Below are 24,022 nucleotides of genomic sequence, written 5' to 3' on the forward strand. Positions count from 1 at the left end.
AACACGAAACAATGTTTATAATTAAAAAAATAATTTCGACTTCTTTTTTCAAATAAAAAGGATGTTTGTAGTTTTATATAGTGTAATCTTTTTTCGAATAAAAAAAAGTTAATATTTGATTTATTTGTAATTTGTGTTCTTTTTTCAAAAACGAAGTTTGTAGTTATATTACATAGTGTAATTACATTTTTTTTTCGTCTTTTGGCTCCAAAATATTACATTTTTTACTGTTCTTTCTTTAAATTTTAAAAAGTTTGGCGAGTTATTCTTTTATAACAGTGTAATATATGTTTTATTGCTGTGACAATAATAATAAACAAAATAAAAAAAACTTATTTAAAATAATGTATTAAATAAAACAGTTTGTTGGGTTTTTATGGCGTGTTCTGGTCGTAAAAAAGGATTTAAATGTTGTAGTGATGTGACGAAATGAAATAATTATTGATTTGTGATTGTTATAGTGTTATTTTTAATTGGTTGCAATATTTAGTTTAAAGGTGAGTTAATATCTTATACATACATACATAAGGTTGAAAGTGGTTTAAAATTACTTTTAAACTGTCTTCGAATCAGTAACTAAGTATACATAGATAAATAATTATAGGTATATAGCACATAATAATGTTTTTGTAGAAAGAAACTTAAAATTAACAGAGCTGAAAATATTATTTGATTGCACAAAGAATGAGTGCGTAGCGGTTTCTATGTTGATTATCGCATGCCTCTTACTTGTTAATGTGTATTTATTGATTTTAATAACATCTAATAAAAAAAGAGTTTCTAGCTCATTCTTCTTGCGACGAGTCTGCGTTCCGTATGAGTCGTAGAATAAAAAAATTAACTATCACAAGTTGTATTGAGTTTATTTGTAAGAAACCGCTAGTTTCTATTTTGATCGCGTGCCTGTTACTTGTTAATGTGTATTTATACGTAAGTGGCAGAACGAAAAAATAAGACTACATATTTAAAAAGACTTACTTATATTAAGTTTATTCGAATAAAAATTATTTCATTATATTTCTATTAGGTAAGCATCTACGTTTTTGCAATAGAATTAAGTTTTGGAGATTTTTTAAGTTTAACTGGTGCAAATCTACCTTCGCCAGGTGGATTTTGTGTAAAAACTCGTCTGCGTATGTTCCTTAGCTTCACGTATTTCAGACGCTAAACAGAAAAGTTAGATGTATACGTTTCTATTTATAAATATTTTATTTATTTATTTATTTACGTCATACTAAGTGAGCATTAGATACAGTCTCCCAATATGCTCGCTTAGGAAGATTGTATACAAATACACACAATTATAAATACTAATTAAACATACACACTAATTTAAAAAATAAAACAATGCAATTAACATCAACAGAATTTAAGAACAAAATAAAATCATATTTTGAGCTACATCCTTTTTACAGGAATATCTGAATTCCAATGTACAATTATAACATTTTCCATTGAGTGACTTATATATACTATGTTATATATTATTTAATTTATCATTTTGAATATTTAAAATTGTAATTGTGACATAATTATCTTAAAAATGTAATTACTATTGACATGCTGTTGTGTAACGAGATTTATTACATTTGTGAATAAAGCAATAATAATAATTACACAAGGAAACAAAAGAATAATAATGGCTAATCTCCATTTAACATACTACATAAATAAAAACTACCATTATACGAAACTCCAGCAAATTACAAGTAATAGAATAGAATAGAATAGAATAGAAAATCATTTATTCAAATAAACTTACCTTTTGAATAGTCATAACATTTTTTTTTTTAATCTATCGCTTATTCGGAATTCATCACAAGAAGAACAAGCAAGAAACTTGTGTGTTGTTCTTTTAAATAATTTATTACAAGTAAATATGTCTAGATCTGGAAAGCGACTAACTACACCGTTGAGTAGACGCAATGTCAGAGAAATAGGAGCCTGTTTGGCCAGCTCTGTTGTTCTGCATGGAACAACAGAACAACATCAAACGAGTTTTATCTTCGTGCTTTATAAGCTACTCGCCCCAGCTTCACCCGGGTGTACATGTATTATACATATAAACCTTCCTCTTGAATCACTATCTGTTAAAAAACGCTTCAAAATCCATTGCGTAGTTGTAAAGATTTAAACATACATAGGGACGGACAGACAGCAACAGCGACTTTGTTTTATACTATGTATAGATTTAATATTAATATATTGGTATGTAGTTTTTAAACTATTTGATTATATAATATATTACGATGGTGGCAAACAAGCATACGGCCCATCTGATGGTAAATGGTTACCGTAGCCTATGGACGCCTGAAACACCAGGGGTGTCACGTGCGCGTTGCCGACCCTTAAGAAACCTTAATATACCCTTCTTGAAAAACCTCATGCTGTAGTCTCTCGACCCCATCGTAGTGTTAAAGAACAGTTCTGATTGTAAAAACTCGTCTGCGTGTGTACCTACAGTCTCACCTATTTCAGCCAAGCATCTTTCTTTGTAAGCTGTTTCGGTTGTAGTGCAGATTAGGAAGTGAAATTACAGGATAGAGGCGTGACATGTTAGTACTCTGGAATGACAACGCGTGAGTGGTATCACGGGCGTCACGTGATAACGTGATGTCCGTAGTGCTGTTTATATAGGTACCTATATATATGGTGCCATCAATATTTCCGAATGAGCAGCAGTTTAAAAAAAATAGATGACTATTAAAAATATAAGGACTTTTGAATTTTCTATACTTATTCTTATTACAAGCTGTGCCCTGCCTGCCTTCACCGGCATTAAATTTTGATATAGAATATATCTTGTGTTATTCTAATGCATAAGCTATATTACTGTAAAGTTTCATCAAAATCTGTTTCGTAGTTTTTACGTAGAAGACTCACAACCATCCATATACTTACAATTAAAAAAAAGTAACGACTATTCAAAAGTGCTTCAATATAAGTTGATATATTTGAATAAAGATTTTTCTATTCTCATTTTTATAACAAGCTGTGCCCGCGGGTTCACTCGCCTTAAATTTCAATAATAAAATAGCCTGAGTATGTGTTATTCTGATGCGTATCTAAGCTATTTTTTTTTTATTGGGGTGTTTGGGCTATTGTCAGATGTGTAGCACCTGTAGCACTGCGACCTGCATAGATCTATTGTGCTCGCCCTTTTTCAGAGTTCGCTACCTAGAACCGTCAGGGACAAGAATTGAAGGATATTCTTAGGAGCGATCGTTTTTATCTCCTCGGGAAAGAGTGTAAACTTTCCAAAGGAGATATTTCGTTTATGCATGAGTGGGCTACAACCACATAGGATGTGAAGCGGCGTTTCCTCTTCAGTTTGGCAGAATCTGCAGATACTTGTCGTGCATAGGCCTAGTTTAGCCATATGCTTGTTTAATTTGCAGTGTCCTGTGAGGGCCCTAGTCATCATGCATATGTTGTTTTTACTCAATAGCAGTAATCTATTGGAGTATTTGGTCGAGAAGCCCGATATTAGGTCTTTTGAATGTGTTAATCCTGGTATCCAAGCTATATTATTCATCAAAATCTGTTCAGTAGTTTTTGCGTGAAAGAATAATTAACTTACAAACTTTCGCGATTATTAAGATTAAGATATTCTATTTGCCTCAAATTGTTCGTGTTTATAAAACCTGTTTAACTATATAATTCAATGAAATATAAGTCCTGTCTACCCCATCTGGTATAGTAGTCGTGAAGATTATTATTCCAGAATTGAATCCCGGACGTGATTCTGGTTGGCTCAACAAACAGTGTAACATATTGTCCCATAGTAACGTAAACACTATGATTATAATACTAAACGTGGGCCCCACGTGTTGCATCATATTTATCTACATATAATAAAAATGTGGACCGCTGTCTGTCCGTTATAAATATTTTTATAGATGACTAACGACCCGGCGCGGCTTCGCACGGGTATCTATACATACATCAATAAATCTATACTGATATTATAAAGCTGAAGTGTATGTTTGTTTGAACGCGCTAATCTTGGGAACTACTGGTTCGAATTTAATTTTTTTTGTGTTGGATAGTCTATTTGTCGAGGATGGCTTTAAGCAGGGATGTTAAGAAGCTCCGTAACCGTAACAGAAACTATCGGATATCCGATATAAAAAAATATCCGTAACCGTAACCGAATCCGAAATAAAATTTCGGATAATATCGGATAGGGGCGGAGCCTAATTGAGACACGTTATGTAACAATTTTATTAGCTATTTGTATTTTACTTATGAAATACTTTAAAAAATTAATATTCGTAACCGAAATTATCCGAAACTAACGGATAATCCGAAATTATTTCATATCCGTATCCGGTATAATAATCATTCCTACATCCGAAACCTATTCGTATCCGAAATTTCATATCCATAACATCCCTTTAAGCTATATAACATTACGCTACGACCAATAGAAGCGAAGCATTACAGAAATGTTGCAAAAACGAAGAAAATGATTCATATATGAGGGCTTCTGCTGCGTGCGCTGCACGAGCAAAGTCGCGGGCACAGCTAGTGTATACATATAAACCTTCCTTTTGAATCACTCTTATCTATATCTATATATATATATATATATATATATATATAAATCAAAGGTGACTGACATTGTGATCTATCAACGCACAGCGCAAACCACTGGACGGATTTTTTTACTGGATGATAATGATGGTGGTATTTAAGCTGTGCCCGCGCTTTCACCCGCGATAGTTCTCAATTTTTTTTTGGGGTTCTTTTATGTATGATAATGGAATGGTGCACCCGCCTGCGCTAACGGTTTACGCTGGCGGGGCACCAGTGGAGGATAAGATGAGCATGAGGTCAGGTCAGTTAGCACGTGGTAAATTTGCCAAGAATTTATTACGGTGGTTTCCAGGGGGAACCGCGTGAAGGTGAAAGGTGAAGGTTACCATGGCAAATTATTAGCAAGAGGCCTACTGTTCCCCATTATAAACAACCCCCCCCCCCCCCTCCCCTAATAAGTAATATAATTTTTTTTGGATAATAATGGAATGGTGCACCCTCCTGAGCTAATGGTTTACGCTGGCGGGGCACCAGTGGAGGATGATAGGATGAGCGTGAGGTCAGGTCAGTTAGCCCATCGTGACAAATTTACCAAGAATTTATCACGATAGTTTCCAGAGGGAACCGCGTGGAGGTCGACCGAACATGGTACATTGCTAGCAATAGGTATTACTAGTTCTCATTATTAGTAATCTCCTTCCCCCTCACTGGACGGATCGGGCTGAAATTTGGCATGCAGGTAGATGTTATGACGTATTCATCCGTTAAGAAAGGATTTTGATTAATTCTACCCCCAAAGGAATAAAATAGGTGATGAAAGTTTGTATGAAACTTTGTCAATTTTAAACCGATCGGGCTGAGACTTTGCATGCATAAAGCTACTATGACGTAGGCATCCCCTAAGAAAGGATTTTGATAAATTCCACCCCTAAGGGGATAAATTAACGCGAGCGAAGCCGCGGGCAAAAGCTAGTTGATTCTTAATTTAAGAGCGGCACTCTTGTTGGAGCTCTTGCAACTTTCCACGATCTTGAATCATGGTCTATAAATGTTGATACTACACGACTCCATCATCATTATCTGCTTCTTCCTTATCCCATTTATTTGTGGTCGGCGTAATATGTTTTTCGCTTCCATTCATCCCTGTTCGCAGTCATCTCGTTATTTACTTCCTTTCTTACCATATCATCTTTCACACAGTCCATCCATCTCTTTTTTGGCCTTCCTCTGCCCTTATAACCATCCACATTCATTTGTAACATCTACTACACGACTCCAATTCTGTCTTTAATTTGCTGGATGTGTTGTATTGCTGTGTCATGGTCTTTCTCTCCACCTCTTTCCTTCAATAGGTTATTTATTTAAATGTAATATTCTCCGTTTGCTTAATTTTTAAATTCTTAACATAAAGTTTTCTATTTTAACTTACAATTTTACTCAAAATAACTTTATTCTTATTTTACTTTCTAACTTTCATTTTCCTTACTTTTAATTAATTATACAATTAAAAGTTTACACTTTGTTCATACAGTTTTATTTTAAATTACATAGTTTTCGACCATTTGGCGACCAGTTTTTATATATGACTAAAGACCCACGAGTTTGTACGGGCATTTTAATTAATATCCACAAAAACTACACCAAAACTTTCCTAAGAAGTCGGTTTATGGATGAATGAAAACCGCATGAAAATCCGTTCATTAGTTTTTAAGATTGGAGCGAACATATAGACAGATGAAACGGGGACTTTGTTTTATAATATGCAGTATCTTTACTCGCGACTACGTCTAGTTTTTTTTCATCCTCATGAATCATAACTGTCTTTATATTAAATTTTATTAGGATCTGTGCATCCGTTTACTATTAAAATATAATAAAACAGACAAATGTAAAATTTTATATTTATAATATTAGTATAAAAGAAATGCGTTGTGTTAATTTACTTGTAGGATATGGTCTATCTGTGTACCATATTTAATTCAAATCAGTCCAGTAGTTTCTTATTAAAATAGATTTATCCTAAGAAATGTATTTTTGCATCAATAATAAGAAGTAATAATATTTCTGGACTATTAACACGGCGCCATCTCATCCTAAGCTAAGCAGAGCTTGTGTTATGGTTACTAGACAACTGATATAAATATATATTTTCATTTTTTTTGTGTAATTACAATAGAAAACACCCAAACCGATATAAACAATCATACTTATGAATACAAATAAATACATAATCTCAGAACGATTCACACAGCGCCGTGTAGAAGCCATGCTAAAGCGTGTAATGGGTACTAGATAACTGATACAAATATATGGCTATATTTTTATTGACAATACATATATAATATAAATAGAAAACGTCCAGACCGATACAAACAAAGACAAAAATTTTAAAAAATGTTATTTTGGCGTATTTATATTCATATGCATGTAGTAAAAAATGTTTTTTTTTAATATTACAAACAGACACTCCAATTTTGTTTATATGTATAGATATATTATTCAGATATTATATATCTCGTTAATTTTTTATGTTCACAAACAAATGTTTGTACTGTATGCGGAATCGTACCCTACGAAGCTGTCAAAGTCACAGCCATTCATCTATAAAAATCCTATTTCTGAATGATATTTTTTCATTAGGTTAAATAAATCAATATTTATTTATTTATATTTTAAGAGCAACACACAAGTTTCTTGCTTATTCTTCTTGTGATGAATCTGCATTCCGAATAAGCTTTCCTTGACTATTCAAAAGTGCTTATATTAAGTTTATTTCTATTTCTATTACTAACAAAGACGGAATTTTAGAAAACATAAACTTTCTATGCTTATCAAGACACTTACCTAATACACACAAGTTTCTTGCTTATTCTTCTTGTGATGAATCTGCATTCCGAATAAGCGGTAGAATAAAAAAACTTGACTATTCAAAAGTGCTTATATTAAGTTTATTTGAATAAAGATTATTTCTATTTCTATTTCTATACAAAGACGAAATTTTAAAAAAGAGAAAGAGAAAGAAAGAAAGTTTTTTCTATTTTTAGAAAGTTTATTCTATGCTTATCAAGACACCTAATGAGATGCGTTTGATGATGTAATACCTCCTATACAGACATTGTTCATTGAGAAGATAATTCATTAAAATATGATTGTATGTATGTATGTATGTAATATGTATGGACTCATACAAAAACCTGTCCGGCGCCACACAATGCTATATTTAGTAAGTGAAGTGTAACCACTTGAGAAATAAGATGAACGAACCCCTGTTTCAAGTATTACAGAGCTAATACGAGGATTCTAACAAATGAGATTTCAACGTATCGGTTTAGCGATATAGCACATTAGTTTAGTCCCGAGATCGCTGGTTCGATTCCATTTACCGTGCAAACATTTGTATTTGAGTATGATATATAGAGTACTAACATGTCACGCCTCTATCCTGTAATTTCACTTCCTAATCTGCATTATAACCGAAACAGATTACAAAGCAAGCTGCTTGGCCGAAATAGGTGAGACTGAGGTACACACGCAGAATAGAATAGAAAATCATTTATTCAAATACACTTAATTGAAGCACTTTTGAATAGTCATAACAATTTGTTTTTTATCTACCACTCGTTCGGAAAGCTGTCTCATCACAAGAAGAACGAGCAAGAAACTTGTGTGTTGCTCTTTTAAATAATCCTTGTAAGTTTACATTTACAAGTCGAAACGTGTGAATATAAACTACCAACAGCAGACCAGACCGTTCTATACTAGTGAGTAAGTAAGATGGAACCAGTCTACTAATCTTTGGTATACCTTCAGGTCTTCTGATGTCGAGCTACGGAAGCATGTCTCCATCTGATGAAGGTTTCGATCGATACGAGCCTCCGTTCTACTGTCAGCCTAATCAACAAGGTAGTCATTTCATTAACTCCACTATAAATAACTACATTTGTATTCATAAGTATTGTTTGTCGGTCTGGATATAGCCTATATGTTATTCTGATGCTTAAGCTATATTACTGTAAAGTTTCATCATAATCCGTTGAGTAGTTTTTGCGTGAAAGAGTCACAAACATCCATACTCACAAACGCGTTTGTAATATTGCTAGCTAGTCGTCCCGGCTTCACCCGGGTGTACATGTATTTTAAAATATATTATATTTAAAAAAGCCGCTTCAAAATCAGTTGCGTAGTTTTAAAGATTTAAGCATACATAGGGACCGACAGACAGCGACAGCGACTTTATTTTATACTTTGTAATGATTAAAATTAAGAGCGATATTGAGATATTATTTGGAGTAAATATATTTATTAATTAAAAAGACGTAAAGTTTATAAGTTTGGTCCAGGGTAATCTCCGAAACTACTGATCCGATTGTGAAAATACTCTTAATGTTGAATAGCCCATTTATTCAGAGAGGCTGTAGCCTATACATCATGCTACGAATATTGGAGCAGTTAATAATGTTGAAAAACGTGAACAATATGTTGCAGAATATAGTCTTTTATTTAATATAGAATAACATTTTTTTAATAGTGGTAACATTGTTCATATAGGTAGTCCCATGGATGGCGCGGTATACTGGCCGGCTTCGAACGGGGAGACCCACGAGTTTGATTCCCCGGAGATGTACCAGGAGACACATTACATTGGAAGAAGTTATGGTGAGACATTGTTTTATGTTCTGTTTTTTTTTATACACAGAGTCATGGCTCATGTTTCTAGAAACGCGATTTAGTTTATTTGTTTCTAGAAGCGCCTTTAGATCGTAGAAAGGGATTATTACATGTATACTAGATAGTCCCGCAAACGTTGTTTTGAAATATACCATATATACCATCCTGATCATCTGGATGAATGGCGGCCTTCCACAGTACGGTTTTCTAGAAACTTCTTACCACGCACAACCACATTGTGGAATCACCTTCCAGCAATGGTATTTCCGAACCGATACGATATTGAAACCTTCAAGAAAAGAGCTTATTCCTTTTTAAAAGGCCGACAACGTACTTGCAATTCCCCTGGTGTTGCGGGTGCTCATGGGCGGCGGTAATCACTTACCATCAGGTGAGCCACATGCTCGTTTGTCCCCTGTGGTATAAAAAAAAAAGTAATGTCGGTTTTGAAAAATAGGGGTTGGATATAGAAGGCCTAATATTTAGGGTAGCATGTATTTTTTAATGCATTATAAAAAGAATATAGTCCCAACCACCGTGGCTGGAAAAAGCTCGCAACCAATAGATCAGATTGGCGCAAATGCATAATGGAGGGTCGAAGGATTTGCGATGATGCCTGGCTTCAAGGTCTGCTGACAAGAGACGGAAGCGCCTCCTAGGCGCCTCAGGACAGACTACTGCCAATAGTTTCCCTTGTCGACCCTGTGGTAGGCCATGCCGTTCTCGTATCGGTTTATACAGCCACAAAAGAGCTGTTCACGTACCATTACACCATAAATCGTCTCTAAAAGACGCATAGGCCATAGGCCAACTATATGTCATTTGTAGGTGGTAGGCCATGCCGTTCTCGTATCGTTTTATACAGCCACGAAAACAGCTGTTCACGTACCATTACACCATAAATCGTCTCTAAAAGACGCATAGGCCATAGGCCAACTATATGTCATTTGTAGGTGGTAGGCCATGCCGTTCTCGTATCGGTTTATACAGCCACGAAAAGAGCTGTTCACGTACCATTACACCATAAATCGTCTCTAAAAGACGCATAGGCCATAGGCCAACTATATGTCATTTGTAGGTGGTAGGCCATGCCGTTCTCGTATCGGTTTATACAGCCACGAAAACAGCTGTTCACGTACCATTACGCCATAAATCGTCTCTAAAAGACGCATAGGCCATAGGCCAACTATATGTCATTTGTAGGTGGTAGGCCATGCCGTTCTCGTATCGGTTTATACAGCCACAAAAGAGCTGTTCACGGACCATTACGCTATAAATCGTCTAAAGACGCATAGGCCATAGGCCAACTATATGTCATTTGTAGGTGGTAGGCCATGCCGTTCTCGTATCGGTTTATACAGCTACTAAAAGAGCTGTTCACGTACCATTACACCATAAATCGTCTCTAAAAGACGCATAGGCCATAGGCCAACTATATGTCATTTGTAGGTGGTAGGCCATGCCGTTCTCGTATCGGTTTATACAGCCACGAAAACAGCTGTTCACGTACCATTACACCATAAATCGTCTCTAAAAGACGCATAGGCCATAGGCCAACTATATGTCATTTGTAGGTGGTAGGCCATGCCGTTCTCGTATCGGTTTATACAGCCACGAAAAGAGCTGTTCACGGACCATTACGCTATAAATCGTCTCTAAAAGACGCATAGGCCATAGGCCAACTATATGTCATTTGTAGGTGGTAGGCCATGCCGTTCTCGTATCGTTTTATACAGCTACTAAAAGAGCTGTTCACGTACCATTACACCATAAATCGTCTCTAAAAGACGCATAGGCCATAGGCCAACTATATGTCATTTGTAGGTGGTAGGCCATGCCGTTCTCGTATCGGTTTATACAGCTACTAAAAGAGCTGTTCACGTACCATTACACCATAAATCGTCTCTAAAAGACGCATAGGCCATAGGCCAACTATATGTCATTTGTAGGTGGTAGGCCATGCCGTTCTCGTATCGGTTTATACAGCTACTAAAAGAGCTGTTCACGTACCATTACGCCATAAATCGTCTCTAAAAGACGCATAGGCCATAGGCCAACTATATGTCATTTGTAGGTGGTAGGCCATGCCGTTCTCGTATCGTTTTATACAGCCACGAAAACAGCTGTTCACGTACCATTACGCCATAAATCGTCTCTAAAAGACGCATAGGCCATAGGCCAACTATATGTCATTTGTAGGTGGTAGGCCATGCCGTTCTCGTATCGGTTTATACAGCCACGAAAACAGCTGTTCACGTACCATTATACCATAAATCGTCTATAGACGCATAGGCCATTATATATTATATAGTCCCAAAAAACTGTTAGAGGTGGACAACCCTATTAGGGGTATGAAAAATAGATAATAGCCGATTCTTCAGACGTACTGAATATGCATTTAGAGGGGAAGAGGATTGTTGTAATGTGGACTAATGATCACATTGCTAGCAATGTACCATGTCAGGTCGACCTCCACGCGGTTCCCCCTGGAAACCATCGTGATAAAATTCCGGTGAATTTGTCACGTGCTAACTGATCTGACTTCATGTTCATCTTATCATCCTCCACTGGAGCCCCGCCAGCGTAAACCGTTAGCGCAGGCGGGTGCATCATTACATTATCATCCTTTAAAAAAAATATGCATATAAAATTGAATAAACATCGGTCAATACGTTTCAGAGGAGTATGCTAACTAACTAAGATAGTACTATTTAACACTTAGAGGTATAAAAGTTAGTTATAAACCTATTCTCAGACCTACTGAATGTAGGTACATATAAAATTTCATCAAAATCGGTCAAGCCGTTTCGGAAGAGTATAAACACGAGAATATTGATATTCGGTGCAAAGCAACCAACACAACCAGATGTGAAATCCAAATTATTATCATTAATACTTGTGAGGAAAAAATATAATATAAAAAATTACGTTCATAAGCGGCTAAAATGTCCTACATGAATAAATGTTTTTTAAATTTGAATTTGAATATCAATTACGCAATTACTATCTTCTCGTGATGAGCTTTCCGAACGAGCGGTAGATAAAAAAAATTGTTATGACTATTCAAAAGTGCTTAAATTAAGTTTATTTGAATAAATGATTTTCTATTCTATTCTAATTAAAATAAAAAGAGTAATATTATCTGTGCGTTGTGTGTATAATAAAAATAAGTAAATTTTCTATTCTATTCTAATCTATGGAGTGTGATTTGAAAGCGTAATAAAGACCAAGTACCGTTGTGTATCGTTTCTGAAACTTCCCTATAATGTGGGTATTATTTCAGGATATGAAGACATGCAGATGATGAACGAGCCGTATGATGCGTATCATCACCCCATGCATCATAGTTATCCACAAAATAATGCAGGTATTAAAAAAAAAGATATTAAAAAAAATTTTAAAAAGTAATTTTTTTCACTGCGATTGAGAAGATGTAGTATGACTATCTGAACAGTTAGATGGGGGTACGGGGGTTGTAGTTGTTAGTAGTGTGAATTAATGATCTCATTGCTAATAATGTACCATGTCAGGATGACCTCCATGCGGTTCCCCCTGGAAACTCGTGATAAATTCTTGGTGAATATATCACGGTGGGCTAACTGACCTGACCTCATGCTCATCTTATAATCCTCCACTGGTGCCCCGCCAGCGTAAACCGTTAGCGCAGGCGGGTGCACCATTCCATTATCATACATAAAAAAAACAGTTAGATGTAAAAAGGTTTATGTATTGTTTAATACATTTTTTTATGTACTCCTTTTTTCGTTTTTTTTTTAATCGTAAATAAACTACCAAATACATAATTGGTAGTTTGTAGGGAAACATGCAAGTTTCTTGCTTCTGAATTTATATTGCAAATTAGCTGTTCCCGCGACGTCGTCCGCGTGGAATTTAACTTTATTTTTCTAAAATAAAAGTAGCCTAAGATACTCCTTGCTACATCAGTCACCTGCCAATAAAAGTCCCGTCAAAATCGGTCCAGCCATTTCAGAGATTAGCCGGAATAAACAGACCGACAGACAGACAGACAAAAATTGTACAAAATGTTATTTTGGTGTATGTACCGTATTTATATTCATATGCAGGTATTATAAAACGGTTATTTCAATATTTCAAACAGCCACTCCAATTTTATTTATATATATAGATGATCAGAATACAATACAAAAAAATCCTATTCTAATTTATGCGTATAGATTATTTTGTTTGTTACCTACATATAATATATATTTTCCAAACACTAAAAAAATTAAGCTCTCATTGCAATATAGAAAAAAAAACAAAAATGGTGGAGATATGAGGGACCTATTTCTTAAATCTTAAAAAAAAATATTGCCTAATCTTGAAAATAAAAAATGAACGCCAATTTCAAATTTTGTCTTCAAATGTCTGCTCAAATCAAACCTGTAAATATAAATTATAAATTGTCTGTAAATTGTCTGTGTGGTCACGGCACTGTCGACGGCAATCTGTCACGGTAGCTCCGATACACCACCTTCGGCCAGTAGTCCTCCTTCATGAAGGTGGGCAGCATATTAGTGACTCGGGCCACAAACGTCTTGAAACTCGCGTGTGACTCGTTCGTAACCTAACCTAGTCTTTATTCCATGTTGTTAAGGTCTAGATTGCGATATGCAACCACTCCCCCTCCGCTATGACCGACCAGCGCCGCCCTCCTTCGTGAGGGTCGTGAAGCGGAGGACCACCGCCAACAAGAAGGAGAGAAGACGTACCCAGAGCATCAACACGGCCTTCTCTGACCTGAGAGATTGCATACCCAACGTGCCGCCAGATACCAAGTTATCCAAGGTACAGAAAAATAAGATTTTATGTAATTAGCAACACTATTAAACAACTTAGTCAGCAACTTTAGTCTATATAGAAGTTTAATTTTAAAAAACAATGTAACTGGAAGAGTTAGTCAAATTTTCTAGCAATTTTGCGAAGAGGAAACACATCCTATGTACTTGTAGCCCACTCATGCGTAAACGAGCTGACGGTATAGTATAATGGTAAGTGGTAACTATTAAAAAAATCAAAATTCAAAAATCATTTATACATATAGGACATTTTAGCCGCTTACGAAATACAAATTTTTTACATTTAATTTTTTCCCTACCGTTCAGTTCAGTATATAGATCCAATTGAGAAGAACTGGCAAGAAACTCAATTGAATTACTTTTTATTTAATACTATCAGACCCGGCCACACGTTGCTGTGGCTAAGGTTCTTGAATAAAATAATATTGCGACTATAAATTGAGATGTAAGCTATCCTATCTTTCAAGTTGGATCAAATTGCACAAAATGTGCATATCAAATTTGCAATCGGTTCAGTAGTTTAGGAGTCCATCGCGGACAAACAACGTGACACGTAATTTTTATATATAAAGATATACATGAGCAGCACTACGGACACGACATCCCTCGTCCAATTTTTTTTATACTACTATAGTGGCAAACAGGCATACGGCCCATCCGATGGTAAATGGTTCATAATTCAAACGGGGATCGAAATTACGACGGCCTGAGCCGAGGTTGTAACCTCTAGCGGTGCCCTCAGACTAAACTCGTATCCGTCAGGCGGAAGTTGTCCTTCAGCCGCACCATAAGTCCTTCCTTTGGTTTGGAGTGCCATCTGCACTCGCCACCTAACGATGAAGCTCTAAAGGTCAACTGCGGTATTAGAATGGTTCAAAAAAGAGCCCAATTCCTTTCCTTCGACTTATTTTTTTAATGGATGATAATGGAATGGTGCACTTGCCTTCGCTACCGGTTTACGATGGAGATTACCGGTGGAGGATGATAAGATGAACATAAGGTCAGGTCAGTTAGCACATTGTGACAAATTCACCAGGAATTTCTCTCGATGGTCTCCAGGGGGAACCGCGTGGAAATCATTGCTAGCAAAGAGGCAAGTCCCCAATACTAAAATTCCTCTTTCCCTCCAGTCAGAGTCATTGTCAACTGTGGTCGTGGTGGTGGTGGCAACACTTGACATGTCCACATTTTGCTCCGTACATTTGAATACAACGCGGCAGGGGGCGAGCCTAGTGATGTTTCTCCTTATTAATTTATTTCATTTATTCAAATAAACTTCCACATTGAAGTACTTTTGAATAGTCATCACCTTTTTTTTAATCTACCGCTCATTCGGAAAGCTGTCTCATCACAAGAAGAACGAGCAAGAAACTTGCGTGTTGCTCTTTTAAATAATTTTGTTGTAATTTTACATTCTTAAGTTGAAATGTAAACTTTATTGAAGCACTTTTTAATAGTCATTACATTTTTTTAATCTACCGCTCATTCGGAAAGCTGTCTCATCACAAGAAGAACGAGCAAGAAACTTGCGTGTTGCTCTTTTAAATAATGTAGTTGTAACTTTACATTCTTAAGTTGAAATGTGTGAATATAAATTACTAACACTAAATAATTAGTCAAATTATCACAAGACTGTTTCACAAATTAGTTAGTTATATGTACCTCTATTTGTCTATGGTAGTGTTTATGATGAAGTGAAGTAATTTGTCTAAGACAAGCTACCAACTAACACTAAATCATTAATTAGATTAGAGACTATATTAGAAATGAGTTAGTCAAATGTAGTCTATTTGTCTATTCACTAAATCATTAGTCAAATTAAAGACTGTATCCGAAATGTGTTAGTCAAATGTAGTCTATTTACTAAATCATTAGTCAAATTAAAGACTACCAAACTACCAACTAACACTAAATCATTAGAGTCAGATTAGAGATTGTATCAGAAATGAGTTAGATGTAATCTAATTGTCTATGGTAGTGTCTGTGATAGAAGTAAAGTAATTTGTCTATTGGTAGATGGCGAGAAAGAGATCGCAGAGCATCAATACTGCGTTCTCCAGCCTCAGGCAGCGAATACCGAATGTCCTGCCAGATACTAAGATGACAAAGGTTAGTTTAGGACTATCTCTATATAGTTTTTGGTTTAGGACATAGATAGAATTATACAAATAACTTTTTTTTCACATATTATAGTATCTAGTATCTCTAGTTTATAGTTTAGGGCACAGATATAGAATAACTATTTTTAGAGCTAGTGATCGCCCACTGGTCTATACTCGATCATAATTAATTTAACATTCAGTAAGAGTACACACAAATAATTTACAAGATTAAATTTAAACAAATCTTATTTATCTGATAGAATACAGAAAGTAAAGGTTAGCAGCGCTACGTCTAACGGATCACTTACGAAAATGGGTGTACCTCAAGGTCCAATTCTTGGTCCATTTTTATTCGTAGTTTACATTAATGATCTCCCTTATGCCATGCATGTAGATGCATAGTGTTGTTTGCAGAAGATACTTCATTGATTTCTAAGGTTTATAGAATTACTAATAATTATGACGAGGTAAATAGTGCTTTGCGGTGTTTCTTTCACTGGTTTACAACTAATTATTTATGTTAAACGCTAAAATACCGCCACATCTAACCAGCACAACACGCCTTACACTATCATTAATAGTAATAATAATAATATCTCTTTATTCATGTAGAAGACTCTATTATAGACTCTAATGATATATCAAATCTACCTTCCGTTCGGAGTTCAAATTTCAAATTCAAATTCAAAAATCATTTATTCATGTAGGACATTTTAGCCGCTTATGAACGTCAAGTTTTTACATTAGAATTTTTTTCCCTACCGTCCAGTTCGGTATATAGATCCAATTGAGAAGAACTGGCAAGAAACTCAATTGAATTACTTTTTTTTTTAAATCCAGTTTTTTACAATGCATAGGTATTTATATAGGTGTCTATGTCTAACATTAAATGAAAATCCCGAACATGAAAACTATTGCCATGTTCTTTAGAGCTAAGAGGAACTGAGTTCATATTGCAAGGGACTTTGTTGTTATTAATAATAATAATAATAATAATCTCAGGACAATTCACACAGCGCCATCTAGACCCGAGTTAAGCTAGCTAAAGCTTGTGTTACGGGTACTAGATAACTGATACAAGTATATAGATATTTTTTTTTTCGTAAATACATACATAATATATGTACATAGTTATTGATAGCTGACTTACAGTTTTTCTCGTCTTTTTAGGCCGGTTAAAGACTTTTTTTTGGTCATAAAATGTCTTGACCAATGATATAATCTTAATATTATAATATTATAAACGCGAAAGTTTGTTAGCATGGATGGATGTTTGTTGCCCTTTCACGCAAAAAGTACTAAACGGATTTTGATGAAACTTTACAGTGATATAGCTTACACATCAGAATAACGTAAAGGCTATAAATTTCACGTGGCTGAACAGTGGGCACAGCTAGTAAATTTAAAGTATATTTTTGTGTACAGATCAAAACACTTCGGCTGGCAACCTCGTATATATCATACCTCCTGAAGGTGTTAGAGACTGATGGAGAACCAGCAGGAGGATTCAGAGCTGAGCTGCATCACACTCCACCCAGAAGACGGACTGCAGACTCCAACAATCAGGTACATGTATATAAAAATAAATAATTCTCAGACCTACTGAATATGCATATAAAATGTCATAACTATCGGTCAAGCTGTTTTGGAGGAATATGGTAACTAACATTGTGACACGAGAATTTTATGTATAAGACTATAGAAGATAATATAATATTACATACTGTGGCTAAGGTTCTTGAATGAAATAATACTACGACTATAAATTGAGATGTAATCTTTTAAGTTTTCTAAATATATTATAATAATATAATTGAGGACAAAATGGGAGTCGTGTCGTATCAAGAATTAAAGAGCATGATGGAAGATCGCGGAAAGTGGCAAGAGCTCCACCGACAAGAGCGTAGCTCTTAAATTATGAATGAATGAATGAAATATATTATGTACTTATATAGTATTATTGAACTCGCGACCGTCAGAACTAACGCAGTGCTAAACCGCTAAATAACCGAGGTTGTAATAAAAAATAACTGTATTATACATTAAAACCCATTTTTTTGGTATCAGCCGGATTCGAACCTAGCCTTACGGCCTTACAACCACTAGGCTATAACGCTATCTCCAAGTAATAGTGTAGACAGTAAGCTCGAGTGCAGTGTGGCGCCAACGAGTGCACGGTAGTTGAGAGTTAAGTCCACATATGGTTGTGAGATAAGATGAGATGCGCGGTTAAATGAGATAAATTCGCTTTCCCTTGAGAATCGATCGACTCAAGTGTTTTGTAACAGTAAAAATAGTTGCAGCAATTTGTTTTAAAACATCTTTTAAAAGGACCAATGCACCTATATAGTAGAATCGTAAGAGTCTGTAATAGACCTACACGAATAAAGATATTTAGAAATTTATTTTTGAACTTTGAAATGAGTTTGTTAGTAATGTAGACTAATGAAGCTAGCAATGTGCCATCTCAGGTTGTCCTCCACGCGGTTCCCCCTGGACTCCCTCAATTGGATCTATATACTGTACTGGATGGTAGAGAAAACCATATAATACAACAAAATTGACGTCAATGAGCGGCTAAAAAGTCCTACACGAATAAATTATTTTTGAATTTTGAATAATATACATAGAATACACTCAAACTGAAATAATCATACCATACTTTCTAGTTGTATATACTTTTGACGACCTCGGTGGTCTAGCGGTGTAGCACAAACCGAGTCCTCGCACGGCACAAACATTTGTATTTATAGTATGATTGTTTGTATCGGTCTGGGTGTTTTCTATGTATAATATATATGTATTTACAAAAAAAAATATCTATGTATTTGTATCAGTTATGTAGTACCCATAACACAAGCTTTAGCTAGCTTAACTTGGGTCTAGATGACGCTGTGTGAATTGTCCTGAGATTATTATTATTATTATCATACTTATGAATACAAATGCTTGCACCGGCGAGGAGTCGAACCCGCGACCATCGGAACGAAAGCGGTGTGCTCAACCGCTAGACCACCGAGGCCGTCAAAAGTATATACAACTAGAAAGTATTACAAATGCGAATATATATCAGGTTAGGAGGGGCCATGTGGTTTTATTATATTAGATTAGGTTGTGGCACAATTTAGAAGAGCAAGCGATTTGCAGCTTTTTTTTTTAATTAGTTTTATTCTGTATTATATGGAATGGCAAACACGCTGTAATTTGGTAGACTTATTATTTATATCACGAGAAACTCACTATAAAACTACTGAATTGTTTTTAATGAAACTTTACAGTAATATAGCTTATACATCAGAATAACACATATGCTATAATTTCAAGTGGTTAAACCGCGAGTACAGTTAGTATTATCATAAAACAATCGTGTATATATTAATTTATATATAATTGTTATATCCATAAATAGTAAATTGTAATTATAAATGATAGCCTCAAGGTTCAAATTCTACCATGTGCACATTTATTTATGGACTAGCTGTTTCCGCGACTTCGTCCGCGTGGAATTTAACTTTGTTTCTAAAATAAAAGATTTTTTCTAAAATGAAAGTAGCCTAAGTTACTCCTTATTAAACCAACTACCTGCCAAAAAAAGTCCCATCAAAATTGGTCCAGCCATTTCAGAGATTAACCGGAACAAACAGACAGATAGACAAAAATTATAAAAAATGTTATTTTGGTGTATGTACCGTATTTATTTATTCATATGCATGTAGTAAAAAAGGTTATTTCAATATTACAAACAGACACTCCAATTTTATTTATATGTATAGATTGGTGCATTGAAATTTTAATAAATAAAATAAAATTGGCCCAACCAAGCTTAGACTCTGGGACCTAATTCAATAAACGCAAGGTTAACCACTGCGTCATGAAAGTCGGCGAATCATTCACTATCTGGAATTTTACCGAAAGTAATTTAGTAATGAACGGGGCCATGTGGTTTTATCTCGTTACATTTGAGTATGGTCCAAGTTAAAAGCGATAGCGAAAACATTAAGATAATGTATCTGAACAATTCACACAGCGCGGTCCAAGTGAAAATCGATAGCGGAAATATAAAGATAATATCTCTGGACAATTCACACAGCGCCATCTAGTACAAAATTAAGTTATGGGTACTAGACAACTGATATAAATACAAGTTAATTTTTTTTCCAAATGCATACATCTTAATAATATTATAAACGTAAAAGTGTATGTTAATCTTTCACGCAAAAACTACTGAACGGATTTTGATGAAAGTTTACAGTAATATAGCTTTTGCATCAGAATCATAGGCTATATTTTATATTTAAATTTAACACAAGTGAAACCGCGGGCACAGCTAGTAATATTATAAACACATGAAAAGAAACCTTTCATAACTCGACTTATGTTACGGCGGGCGATATTTGCCTTTTAAAAATATATTTTATTTAATTAAAACAATGAAATTATTAAAGTACAAAATGTATAATTATGTCTAATGATCAAGACTACTGTAAAATGTAACATAATTGTTGGAAACTATTTTTATACCTTTTTTATTATCTATGTTTTTTTATAATATTATATTTTTTCTATATGACATCCGTTTTTTACTTTTTGCTCGTCATCTTGATCTCCATCCTTCACAATAATAATTGATGTTAGGTGGCAATATTCTTGGTAATTTGCTGTTCCTGGTAGCGGTGTCAGCTTATTGTGCCACACACAGCAATTTACCAGGCGTTACGCCATGGTAACTCTCGTCACTGTATTCTCCCAGATTTGAATTTAAAAATGAATCTGTATTATTGTAACATGTACAACATTTATTTGAAAAGAATACGAGCTGAGTTTCTTGTCAGTTCTTCTCATCTCGAAATCATTCCGAACTGACGGTAGATTTGACATATCATAAAAGTCTGTAATAGACCTATATGAATAAAGATATTCTGAATTTGAATTTGAACAACAATCTAGGTATATATAAAATAGAAAAAAATAATCTTTATTCAAATAAACTCATTACAAACTTTTACATGCATGGGGAATGGACGACGATCTGACTATCCAGGGCGAGCGATTGACGGATATGACTGGACTGAGATTAAAAAAAATTGTTTGAGTCCACTTTGGTTTTGCCTGTGAATCCTCTCAGACGATTTTTAAGTATTTTTTTAGAATTTAGAATGATTTCGATATTTTAAAAAAATTACGCGCGTAATGGACTTTTTTTACTTTTTTTACATTTCAATTTGAATTCGAATTTTAAAAAATTGTTTACTCGCTTAGTCATCTTATTTGTACTTTTTTTTTATTATAAAAAGAATTGTCTGTTAAAGAAACAGCTATACATGGCAGCACAGCAAAGTTTAGCACCTGACCGCGTACCTTCACTATAAATAGCCCCGCCAGACACGCGTTCCTGTTTATAATCTGTTTTACAACTTCCCCGTGTCTGTTTTCAATTGTTTACACAAGATTTTAATATCGTTAAGTTTTTTGCGCAACGGAAGTTTATACTTGTAAAAATGTGTTTATTTTTTTTCGGTGCAACGTCTTCTGCAATGCAAAGGACCTATATATATACGGTTATTGGTAGTTTGTATTCACATATATCTTATATATATACAAAGGACCTATATATATACGGTTATTGGTAGTTTGTATTCACATATATCTTAACTTAAAAATGTAAAGTTGTACAGCATTTGTAAAAATGTGTTTATTTTTTTTCGGTGCAACGTCTTCTGCAATGCAAAGGACCTATATATATACGGCTATTGGTAGTTTGTATTCACATATATCTTAACTTAAAAATGTGTTTATTTTTTTTCGGTGCAACGTCTTCTGCAATGCAAAGGACCTATATATATACGGTTATTGGTAGTTTGTATTCACATATATCTTAACTTAAAAATGTAAAGTTGTACAGCATTTGTAAAAATGTGTTTATTTTTTTTGCTACGTCTTCTGCAATGCAAAGGACCTATATATATACGGCTATTGGTAGTTTGTATTCACATATATCTTAACTTAAAATTGTAAAGTTGTACAGCATTTATTTAAAAGTATAAGTATGTATATTATGTTATCTGTGGTATAAGAAAGCAAGTTCCTATCTCGTTCTTCTTGACTAAATGAAAGCTAGTGTAATATATATTATTATCTTATATATAAAGTCACAATGTTAGTTAATTTCCTCTAAAACGGCTTCACCAATTTTTCTGAACTTTTATTTGCATATTCAGTAGGTCTGAGAATCGGCTACTATCTATTTTTCATACCCCTAAGTGATAAGGGTTGTCTCCCCTAACATTTTTATTTAATTTTTGGACATTTTTTTTTATTTTTTGAATTAAAAATAGTGTATATATTTTTAATATATACCCTAAACTTTTACCCTTCTATAACCAAACTCTATTTTTAATAGCGTAATATTTTTTTAGTACTTAAAATTTTATGGCAAAACAACGTTTGCTGGGATAGCTGGTTATTTATAAATATGTATATCATATATGTAATATGTGACTTTTAGAACAATTATACAATATGTTAGCACATGAAACCTCTTTTTGTATAAAAGCCGTAAAATAATTGTAATTAAAAATAAATAAAAACTTCTTTTCTTTCTGCCAACACGGTCTATCATTTATTATTAATGTTAGAAATAGTAACACAATCAAAATAAAAAATAATCTTCGAGAAGGCTAGCCTCCTGCCGCGTTGTATATACGGAGTGAAATGTGGACATGTGTGCTAAGTGTTGTCTCGGACACAGGTGACAATGACTCTGACTACCCCGTCTGGGATTATAGTCGTGATTGTATGTTTTATATAAATAGGTAGAAGGTTCTAATATATATACATATATTATTGTGTGAAAGATGATATGAATAAAAGAAGAGTATGCTCAGATATGACGACCGATAGAGAGCAGTGGAAGAGAATGACATACTGCGCCGACTACAAATAATGGGATAATGGCAAGGCAATGATGATATGTATATATATATTTATAATACAGAAAATATATTTATGTATTATACATATGAACCTTTCGAAAGTAAATGAAAAATCTAAATAAAGATGGAAACCGTATCAAAATCCATTGCGAGGTTTCAAAAACGAAATAATACGATTTTGCTTTATACTATTTATAGATATAGACATAAAAACTAAAATATTTGGTATCAATTACACGCACCATAAAATTGGCGTTTAACAAAAAAAACATGTAAACTACACCATAAACAAGATACCGAGGGAATAGTTTTTTTTTTCAACGAAAAGATTCATTGATCATTAGCACGTGTCGTGCTGTGCACGCTGAAATGGGTCGAGCACCTAAAAAGAGTAAAAAAAAATGTCTGTGGTTAGTTTAGGAAATGTAAAATTTACACTTCTACTATTGAAAGTTTTATAAGAGTTGACATTTTAAATAGATGCTGAGCTAATAATGATGTGGTTTTTACAGGCACAGAATGCAGCGGCAGAGAAGAAGAGTAAAGGCCGAACCGGATGGCCGCAACACGTTTGGGCTCTAGAATTGAAGACAGAACAAAACATACAGACTTAATTTAAATATCTTGTGTATATAAATATTGTCCAAATTTTTTTGATTGTCCAAAAAAGGAAGAAACAAAATGGCGTAAAATTGTTAATTCTGTATGCGATCCAATACTACAGATTTTAGGTATCTACTTATTATTTTGTATATATAAAAAATGTTCTGTATTTTTTTGTTTGTCCAAAAAAAGTTAGCAGAAACAAAAAATGTATTTTTTTATATCACGTAGGGACGTATGTGGCAAACGAGCATACGGTCCATCTGATGGTAAACGGTTACCGTTGCCTATGGACGCCTGAAACATTTTGTATGGGAATTGATACTACAGATTTTATATATAGATTCGAGGTTAAAGG

General features: G+C 34.4%; 1 protein-coding gene across 2 annotated transcripts; it reads left to right on the top strand.

Annotated features, from left to right (window-relative positions):
- Positions 1–338: 338 nt before the first annotated feature.
- On the top strand, positions 339–23,703 carry LOC131845313 (neurogenin-1). Of its 2 annotated transcripts, XM_059194360.1 has the most exons (8): positions 339–497; positions 8,350–8,442; positions 9,088–9,195; positions 12,491–12,574; positions 13,826–14,016; positions 16,044–16,136; positions 17,555–17,695; positions 23,574–23,703. In XM_059194360.1, the coding sequence occupies exons 2-8, from the start codon at positions 8,358–8,360 to the stop codon at positions 23,673–23,675; spliced, it is 804 nt and encodes a 267-aa protein (XP_059050343.1). In that variant the 5' UTR covers positions 339–497; positions 8,350–8,357; the 3' UTR covers positions 23,676–23,703. The 2 variants fall into 2 exon arrangements, with proteins under 2 accessions (XP_059050343.1, XP_059050344.1); XM_059194361.1 differs by lacking the exon at positions 16,044–16,136.
- The last annotated feature ends 319 nt before the right edge of the window (positions 23,704–24,022 follow it).

Source organism: Achroia grisella, unplaced genomic scaffold (assembly GCF_030625045.1).
Source record: "Achroia grisella isolate CSIRO2021 unplaced genomic scaffold, CSIRO_AGI_Agris_v1 utg461, whole genome shotgun sequence".
Taxonomy (NCBI): domain Eukaryota; kingdom Metazoa; phylum Arthropoda; class Insecta; order Lepidoptera; family Pyralidae; genus Achroia; species Achroia grisella.

Coding starts and splice junctions, on each gene's coding strand:
- LOC131845313 (XM_059194360.1), top strand. CDS start 8,358: ATGTCGAGCTACGGAAGCATGTCTCCATCTGATGAAGGTTTCGATCGA. Junction 8,443..9,087: donor CTGTCAGCCTAATCAACAAG/GTAGTCATTTCA, acceptor TTGTTCATATAG/GTAGTCCCATGGATGGCGCG. Junction 17,696..23,573: donor CTGCAGACTCCAACAATCAG/GTACATGTATAT, acceptor TGGTTTTTACAG/GCACAGAATGCAGCGGCAGA.